At 34.4% G+C, this 9,745-nt stretch overlaps 1 protein-coding gene across 1 annotated transcript in view; it reads left to right on the top strand.

Annotated features, from left to right (window-relative positions):
* The first annotated feature begins 2,352 nt into the window (after positions 1-2,352).
* BMP5 (bone morphogenetic protein 5) overlaps positions 2,353-9,745 on the top strand; it is a 116,428-nt gene continuing 109,035 nt past the window's right edge. The window contains exon 1 of the mRNA XM_059938996.1: positions 2,353-2,901. Within this exon, the coding sequence (XP_059794979.1) occupies positions 2,412-2,901 (490 nt within the window). The 5' untranslated portion in view covers positions 2,353-2,411. The remainder of the gene's footprint in view (positions 2,902-9,745) is intronic.

Genomic DNA, 9,745 nt, shown 5'->3' with positions numbered 1-9,745 from the left:
TTTTACTTGTAACTCTACACTGTGCTCTAGAGACAGGAAGCAAATTCATAACCTTGATAATTTCTTCTAAAATGTAGTGAGAAAAACTGTAGTATCCTTTATCTGGGATATGTTTAATAAATGCAGAGGAGAAATTTTTTTATCTCCAAGTAATTGATTTGGATCTGCACCAATGGCCAAAAAATTCTTAGTTTGGTTTGTATAAGAAATCAACAGTTTCAAAAATTTTAGTGGTTTCAACCATTTCTTACTGAAATGGTATTCTTTCACCTCCTTTCAACCTGCCCTACCGCTATTCACGGGAGAGCGATGCTATAGAAGTATTCCATGTATGTCAGTATTTGGGTCTGCTACTGTGGTATCCTACCTGGCTATTAATAAAGTATTTTCAGTAGGGCAAATATTCAACAGCGTCATCAAGTTTGCAGTGAGTTTGTATAAGAAAAATTATGCAGACAATAAGATTCCACAAGCCCTTTCGGTATCTTGCCTTCACCAAAAAATTGTAGATTTATGAGAAATATGGCTTTGCTTTAGACACTCAGAGGAAATATTTAAAAAGAAATTAAATAAGAAACCGGGCACCTCTAGGTAGAGTAAAGGAAAAACATTAAAATTTCATAATAGTTTGAGAATTTGCTTGATAAATCTGCAACTGGTATCAGAATACTATCCCAGACAGTGAAAGTATTGTGAGCCCTAAGGTTAAGGGAGAGCTTGTAAGGAAAATTATAGCTGCACAGAAACGTTGTAGACTTCCAAATTTTAAAGGCATTAAACATTAAGGATAAACACCTACTTTGCTCATTTCCCTGGATTAAGTATGGTATTTTAGAAAGGTGTGCACTTTCCCCATTATACCCATCAGATTTTAAAAACACAAATTTCAATCTGCATGTAGTCATGAAGAATATTTGACTTGTGTTTATTTGCATGGGTCAAGGCAAATCAAAGTACTGAGTACAACTTATGGGAAATATCTGATTTGAAAGTCAGTTTACATTTCAACTGAAATGACTTGAAAGTTGAGAATCATGACACCATATCTTAGGCTATTTTTATTTCAAATGCACCGAGTTAACAAGAGAAATATGAATATACTTTTCTGCTTAAAATTTTGATGTTTAAAGATCATTATACCTGGGCTATCTCATCACTATTATGGAATTATTATAACTACTGCTTTGGGAGCTAGAATATATTTACTGGTGGTGAATTCTCTACTGTATTTTATTCTAAAGAGATCTGGCTGTCATAAACAAACAATAAATTAACCTCAATTTATGACACTTCCTTTTATTTTTCAAGAAGTAAGCTTTAATAACTTACAAAAACTAGAAATAACATCAAATACAGAACGGAGACATCTCATGTTAATTCAGCCACAACCTGAGACTTAATATAGAAGTGTATTAAATGTGTACTATTAAAAGAAAGATCTGAAAGGGTCCTCTATAAAATTGGTGACCAAATTTCCAGTCTGCCGCTTGAAAACTGGCTTTCCCCCCCAGAACTTATATGCTCCATGCATCACTGTGCTGTGTCAGATGCGTGCCTATAAAATTGCGAAAATGAAGTCTTTTCTGGTAGCAAAGGGGTTAAGTTCTTTTTGCTTTACCAGTTTCAAATTACAATGAGAAGCCTCTTCTTTCCCAGCAGGGTTGTGCTTACATTACTCTTTAGATCTCCCTTGAAGAGGGCTGGTATATTTGTGTCTGCTGGAGGTGGAATTAACAGTAAGAAGGAGAAAGAGAGTGAAGGGACTTTCAGCAAGGTTTGCAAGTAAATTCAGGAAAACACATTGACTTGAATAGTACAACCTTGAGTCTTGTTTTACACTAAGACGACACAAAAGATGTTAAAGTTATCACCAAGCTGCCGGACAAATATATATTCCAACACCAAGGTGCAGATCAGCATAGATCTGTGATTCAGAAATCAGGATTTGTCTTGGAAAGAGCTCAAGGGTTGAGAAGAACTCAAGAGCAAGTGAAGATCACTTTGGGAACTACAGTTTATTAGAAGATCAACTTCCGTTCATTCAAATACCAAAGGCCTGATTATCATATATTGATATAGGAATGCATAGGTCATCTGATCAAATAATATTAGCCGTCTTCTGCTCCATCCATGCAGCAAAAACTCTTAACAACTGTGGATAACTGGAAATCTGAGTTTCAGCTTTCTCAGAAATAACTACTCTTGACATATTCCAATATATTGAAAATAGGGTAGGAAAATCAATGAGGATGTGTGTTCAGAAATGTCACTGTCATGAAGAATAGGTAAATTTGTTTTTCAGCTACTGGGGAAATATACCTCCTAAGAACTTAGATTTTTTTTTTTTTTTTTTTTTTTTGGTAAGAGGACAAGAACGACTAAAAAATATCAACTTTTGCTTTTGGACAAAAATGCATCTGACTGTATTTTTACTTAGGGGTATTGTGGGTTTCCTCTGGAGCTGCTGGGTTCTAGTGGGTTCTGCGAAAGGAAGTTTGGGAGACAATCATGTTCACTCCAGTTTTATTTATAGAAGACTACGGAACCACGAAAGACGGGAAATACAGAGGGAAATTCTTTCTATCTTGGGTTTGCCTCACAGACCCAGACCATTTTCACCTGGAAAACAAGCTTCCTCTGCACCTCTCTTTATGCTGGACCTGTACAACGCCATGGCCAGTGAGGAGAACCCCGAGGAGCCGGAGTACTCTGTGAGGGCATCCCTGGCAGCAGAGACCAGGGGAGCCAGGAAGGGCTCCCCAGCCTCTCCCAATGGGTACCCTCGCCGCATCCAGTTGTCTCGAACGACTCCCTTGACCACCCAGAGTCCTCCTCTAGCCAGCCTACATGATGCCAACTTTCTGAATGATGCTGACATGGTCATGAGCTTTGTCAATTTAGGTATGTTGTTCGTTTATTTGTTAATCTATGTTATTGCAAAGTGGACGTTTTCCTAATGGTAAAGTAGCTGCCTGGTAGGTGGTCATGTTTATATAAAGTCATTTTCTATAACTCTTCTCTCCAGCTTCTGTTTCCTTTCTTTCATTGACATAAAATAAGATTTTGCCTTAGGCAACAAAGTCATATGTATATATATATATATATATATTTTAATATAAAAAGCTAAAATTAAACACATGGTTTGGGTAAATTTGGGTCTTTTCACATCTTGTTAAAATTTCAACTTTGCTTAAATGTATGAATAAACAGGCAATAGTTTAAAAAAAGGAGAATTTATGAGGATAGCTAAGCTATGGGCAAAATAATAATCATAATAATAATAATGATGATGATGATGTAAGTATTTACAGATGGAAAAGTAAAAGCCAGATTCTGGACCATTTTTTTGGTTAGTAATTTAAAAGACATGTAAGTGTAATTTATATGCCACTTAAGAACTCTCATTTTAGTGAGGAAACTACTGTGAAAATATTGATGTGAAATTAATTAAGTTCAAATAATATTGTAAAAGATTACTATCAAAGACTTTCAGGGATAGATTCTGAAATTCTGTGAAAAATATTTTGGAAAAGAAGTTTCAATCTAACATTTTTTTAACTGTAATGATTAAAATATATTATACTTACTTGATTTTTTTCAGAGGCAAGATAAATGTAAAACATTCTATGATGCTTTACCTATACAAAACTTTCCTTGTCATTTAAGATAAAAAAATTTCAATTGAAAAATTCTTTAATTAGCTGTATGGTTAGCGAATAATTTAAAAAATTATGTTTTAGTGCTGATACTGACAATACCTAAAAAATTGATATTGACAATATCAAATGATAAGTTAGTGCCCAGTATTTCATCTTGCAATAATATTAAAGAGTCACCACTTTAAAATGATTTTATGGGGACTGTAATTTTCTTTAAATTTTTTGGTAGTGACTGAAGGTGAAAATTTACTGTCTTTAAACATTCAAAAAAAACCACATAGAGTGTATTTATTTTTGAAGACAAAACTTAATCAATAAATTTAATCAATTTTAATGTTAGAACTTTTAAAAGTTGATTTTAAAAGTGCAATCTGCTTGGACTTAAAATTGACATGTTTTATTGCACACTTAATTTAAAACTTCCTCAAATAATATCTCAAAAAATATTCTTTGAAAAGTCAGATAGCAACAAATCTTAATAACACATGATGCTTTTATAATATGTGTTGCTTAATATGCCCTGCTCATTTGCTCTGAGCAATCCTAGCAGGAAGGATAAGGTGCCTAATAAATCATATGTTTCACGTTACAGGAGACAAAGCTCTCATTATAAGTTTTAGTAAGTCATCATTGGTTGCCTTAATCGGGTGTCCTGGGGGCCTTTTCTTCTACATGTAATTAAAAGGTTCCTTTGGAACTTTTAAGCCATTAAGATATATCTTAATTCTAAATTAGTTTGATTGCTTTTTCTTCATGAGTGGCATGCAAATGTGACGCATGGTATGTTTGAATTTGTAGCAATTTCTCAAGCTTATTCAATAATTTAAGTTAGTTTTAATACTTTCATAGAAAAAATGCAATTTAGCATGATTTACATATTCATAAAATAAATCACTGAAAAAATCAGTTCAGGTCATCTAAAACCTGACAGGAAAGAATGTGTTATGTTTCGTACTTTATAAAACAATAGCTCAGTCATGAATCTTTTCTAATAATATATTAAAATTGAATACTTTGATCATTCACAAGAGAGTGTATTTGTTTTTTCAGAAAGGAATGAAGCATGATTTTTGAACCCGTGCACCATTGTTCTCTATAAATCTACATAGAATAAGAAAGCCAAAACCAATAATAAACAGTTTTATTCAAGGACTTTTAGGAACATTTTTATCGTTAAAGAATACTTATATTTTTAAATCAGTAGACTTTTGCTTATTTGTTTGGATTATAATAACAAAGCAGTTTATTAACTATACCATGAAATATAATTATTCATTTTACACTAGAGAAACAATACTGGATATAAGCTTCAGAAAATTTTTATTTATTTATTCTTATCATGCTTAACTTGCTGAGTAGTGATTCATCTTCAATAATAGACCGTATTTTTTTCTCCTTATTTAGTAATTCCAAATGAAATGTCTCACATGAAATTACTGACAAATTGATTGTGATACTAAGTGAGTTTTTCCTAGTAGTCTCTGAGGAAAATTGAACCACAGTTTTATTTTATTATCTTTAGACCATGCCTCCTAATATGTCCAAAGCTTATAGTCAATCACTACTTAGTAAAATGCTTTAACTTCTGTATTTCTTCCATAATAAAATAGGTCAAAGTATACTTAGAAAGGGTAAGAGAGTAATATCATTATTAACAGTGTTAAGAATTTCAGTGCTTCTTACTGTAAAATTCATTAACCAATATTATCTGAAACTTTTTTCACTTTCTATAAGACTCAAGAGGATTTTATTCTATTTTTTTAGTATCTTAAAAGATATGTATATAGTGGAGATTGAGGGCAAATGATCAAATTAGCAAGAGGCAAGGGATTTGTATTGAGGAAGTCACCTGATATTTAAAAATGTGAAAAGAATCTGTTGACATTTCCCATAACAAGTTGAATTATATAAAATGGATCTAGTAGCATCCTTGTTATTAATGCCTGCCTGTGTCATTTTCAAGTCAAATAATGGATTTTCTACAATTATCTTGTCATTCAGAAAGACATTTTTTCCAACATAAGTTTTGCTCACCAAGAACAATTAAATTTAATTCAAACTCTGAATCAAATTTAACAAAATATCTATTTTTTAAAATTTCAGACGAGATTAGTTTTATGTTCATAAGCAAAAAGTAGAGTAGAATTTACTAGAAGAAAAAATAAAATGTGAATAAATTGCCTCAAGGCCAATGTAAACAACTAAAACCAAACACATTATTCTGACCTTTAAATTATTTTAGTGATTTGTTCACTTTGAAGAAACAAATATTAATTATTAATTGTGTGAAGAGAAACTTTCCGCCTTATTTTATTCATTATTCTTAGGCCAACTTTTGTCAGTCTCATAGTCTATAGCTTTTACAGATTGACTTCTCTGCTTTCTCCCTAAAACTAATGAATATCAGTGGAATTTTGCTTAGTCAATTCCACACTATTTAGTTAGTAACAAAAATATCTTTCTGGTAAATTTTTTCTTTTTCAAAAATGTTAAGTGTTAGTTTATATATCAAATACCTTTGCAAATGAAAAGAATGATTAGGTAAGTTGTTTGCAATATTTAAGCATATCTCTAGCTTACATACACAAGTAGTGTATTTCTAAGATCTTTTAGTTAGAAACCAATTTGATTACTTGGTGATCATAAAATTAAAATGACATAACATTGTAGATGTTTTAGAGGAAATTACAAAAATCAGTCAACATAGGAAATTCACTTTTGTATTTTTCTTTGTCTACATGTATTTCCCTGATAAAGAACTTCGGGTTTATTAATGGGCTTTGATCAGTTGGCTTGGAGTCAAATACTCAGATACAGTTCAAGAATGTATATTCATTCTCAAGCATAAAAATGTGATGCTTACATTTTTTCATGTTTTATGACAACATATTTAACATGTTAAGGTATGAAATAGAAAAAAATGCTTAAACCCTTCTCCCCTACTTCCCCAAATCATTAAACGCCCTTGGTATTGGAAGAAAAAAAAAATGCTTATGCCCTCAGTTGACAGCTTTGAAAGACATCTTTGATATTTATTGTTGGTTTTGGCTGACTCAAGTGCCCAGTGGAGAGGAATTTATACACAGATCTACCTAAAGATGCCTATCTATGTAGTCTTTCCAACAGGGTTATTAACACTTGTGTAACATAAACGCACCTATAAACACACACACAAAATTTTTTTTTGAGGAAAGAGGGATGGGATGGAAGGAAAGATGATATAAAACCATTACAGTACATATTCATGGATTATGCCTGGAATAAGAAAAGGTAATACTGGGTAAAACAATCATTCTTTACAACTTTTCACTTTTGAAGAGAAAAGAAGTTACTGAGGGTGGAGACCTTTTTCTCTCTTCTTCATCAACCCTTGGCATTCATGAACGCACCCCAGGGGGATTCTTGTTCATCTCTAAAGCTATGTCCTTGCTGATTGATGAGCATGGCTGCAGAGATAGTTATAATCATAGTTTAATTAGAAGTTTTTTGCACGTTTGAATGGTCACTCACAAATCGCTAGTTTTAGAAGTTTAATCAGAAGTCATGGCTGGAGAGAAGAAGGTATGAAAACACACTGTAGAAGGGCTTGGGGCTGCTCACCCACCATCTCCAGCTCCTTCCCTTTCACTCTTCCATTTTTGCAATATCACCTCTCTCCTCCCCACCTCCTGCCCCTCCCATTTGTTGGCCTTTCTTCTGTAGTTCTAGGGCCTCTCCAACTTCAGGCTTTCTTGGCATCCCTCTCCTGACTGCCCCCACCCTTCCTGGGGTCTGCCTTTGGTCCTTGTTTCTTCGTGGCTGAAGGCTTAGATGAGCTGAAAATCAATTCGTCACAGCTCCATCATTGAGGTACAGTCTCCTGTTTTCTCTCTGTTGAGAAGGAAAAGGTTATGATGGGCCCATTGCAGCCTCCACCCATCAGGAGAAAAGCTCCCCAGGGCATCAGAACCTCTCTGGCTGTTGCATCCCCTTTAACTGTTTCTCTACCATCCCTTTCATCTTCGCCTCCTCACCTCTCCCCGAGGATCCCATGGACTGAATTTAATTGCTTTTGCCATTCCTATTTTATAACAGTATTAAAATTTAAAAGGGGAAATTCAAGGGCAAGTTAAAAAAAAAAGGGAAAAACGCACCACTGAACAAAAATAACGCTCATCAAAAATGCGATCCGTTTTTGGTTTATAAAACCCATTGGCTAATAGAATTTTTATGGAATACTCATGGCACGTCTGTAAAGAAATGAGGATTTCCTTTTTTAAGTTGAAGAGAGATGTTGAGAGAGCATAAAGAGATCAAGAGTAACGGTTGGAGACAGAGAACAATGAGGATGAGATGGAGAGAGAATAAGTATTTTTTAAAGCCCTGGAAAGGAGGAAAACGAATGGAATGAGTGTTAGGGGCCGTCTCTGGGCCTCGCAGGTGGAGGCTGCGGGGAAACCCTCTGTCTACCTCATCGTGACACTGCTGCTAGTACCACATCCCCAGCCACATCGGCTCCAGGGGGAAATCCTTTCATCCTTCCAGACTGAAACACCGAAGCGGGGCAAAGAGAGGGGGCGCTCTCAGTGTGTGTGTACAAGGAGCACACAGACGGGCTACTCACATTTACAGTCATAAATAATGTGGTAACTCAGCTTGAAAAATCCATAGGTTAAAGGAAGAGGCTTCCCTGATGCAGAGAGGGGCTGAGATCAGAGGAGCCACTGAAAGGGTGGGAGGAAAACAATGCATCCCTTGTTCTAGGGAATATTTATGAGTGCTTCTTTGCACCTTCAGTTCATATTTTATTGCCTGGGCTGTGGGGTTTCCCCATTTGCTCATCTCTTAAAATAATACCCTTGGCTAAGATATCCTTTAAAATACACCAGTCAGCCCTGACAACTGGTTCATTTATTTGGGGGGAGAAGGAAGCTGTTGTGATGTTGATGTCTAACGGGAATGTTTAAGATCCAGTCATGGAGCTTAAAATTATGACAGTGTGATAAAAATCATAGTGGGAGTATTCACCTGCCTTTTTTGGAGATGTTTACAAGAATCTACGTAACCAAGTAGTAACCCCAGGTTTGTACGAGTCTTATCTAAATGGCTGTGATAAAATGATAATCTAATAAGGTAGAAAGAAAATCTATTAAAGTGTACAATGTTTAAAATGAGCAAAAAAAAGTCATTTGTAGATTTGTAAGAAGGTTCTTTAGTGGTGTTGGGAGAAAGGGAAATAACAACAAACCTTCATAACCAAAGAAAGTACATATCTACACTTGGAAGGCAGTGAATTACATACACATTATACAAAACGTAGAAACCCAGACCTTGTGTAATGTTAAATTGTTTGATCGATATAGAAATGAAACAAAGGTTTAATTATTTTATAATTATCTTATAATTTCTAAGATGATGAAGATCCCTGCCTTTACGACGATGTGTCTTTTCATTTTACTTTTCATAAACAATGGAGTCTTGGGGCTTGCCTTACAAAAACAACCCTGCATTTTAGAAATAAATACATCTAATTACATTATCTCTTACATATTGTGTTTATTTAACTTCTTTTTGGAAGTAAATAACAATTTTATTGTTCTTGTGGTTTAACAGCTTTCTTGAAGTTGTTTGCAATAAAGAAAATAGTTTAAAGAGGTTAGATGCAAATCTCACTTAGATTTTATGCAGGCCTATGAAACATGTCAACATCAAAAGATTTATTAACATTTACAGACCCCTTCAGCTATGCTGTCCTGATATGAGAAATTCAATATTATTTGTTGTACACAGATTTCCTGTCCTCAGTGAAACTTTGCTATTAGCCTTCCTATAGAGGGAGAGGCAGTCTATTTTCAGAATTCTGAGTCCATGGCATATTACTGCTCAAACGGCTTTAAGATTTAATTATAAATGAAACCTAATTGCAGTGTAGCATAGAAGAAGCCAGCCTGCCTGGATTAGGATTCCATAGCCTACACTTTCTTGCAGGGTGACCTTGGGCAAATTACAAATTTGTAATTTGGGCAAATGTGTCTCTCATTCCTTGCTTAAGAAAGGCTGATGATAATAATGCCATCTTCCTCCTTGGGTACTGAGAGGATTAAATG

The sequence above is a fragment of the Balaenoptera ricei genome, chromosome 11, assembly GCF_028023285.1.
Source record: "Balaenoptera ricei isolate mBalRic1 chromosome 11, mBalRic1.hap2, whole genome shotgun sequence".
NCBI classification, from domain to species: Eukaryota; Metazoa; Chordata; class Mammalia; order Artiodactyla; family Balaenopteridae; genus Balaenoptera; species Balaenoptera ricei.
Note: the sequence above shows the minus strand (reverse complement) of the source record. Positions and strands in the feature narration are given on the sequence as shown.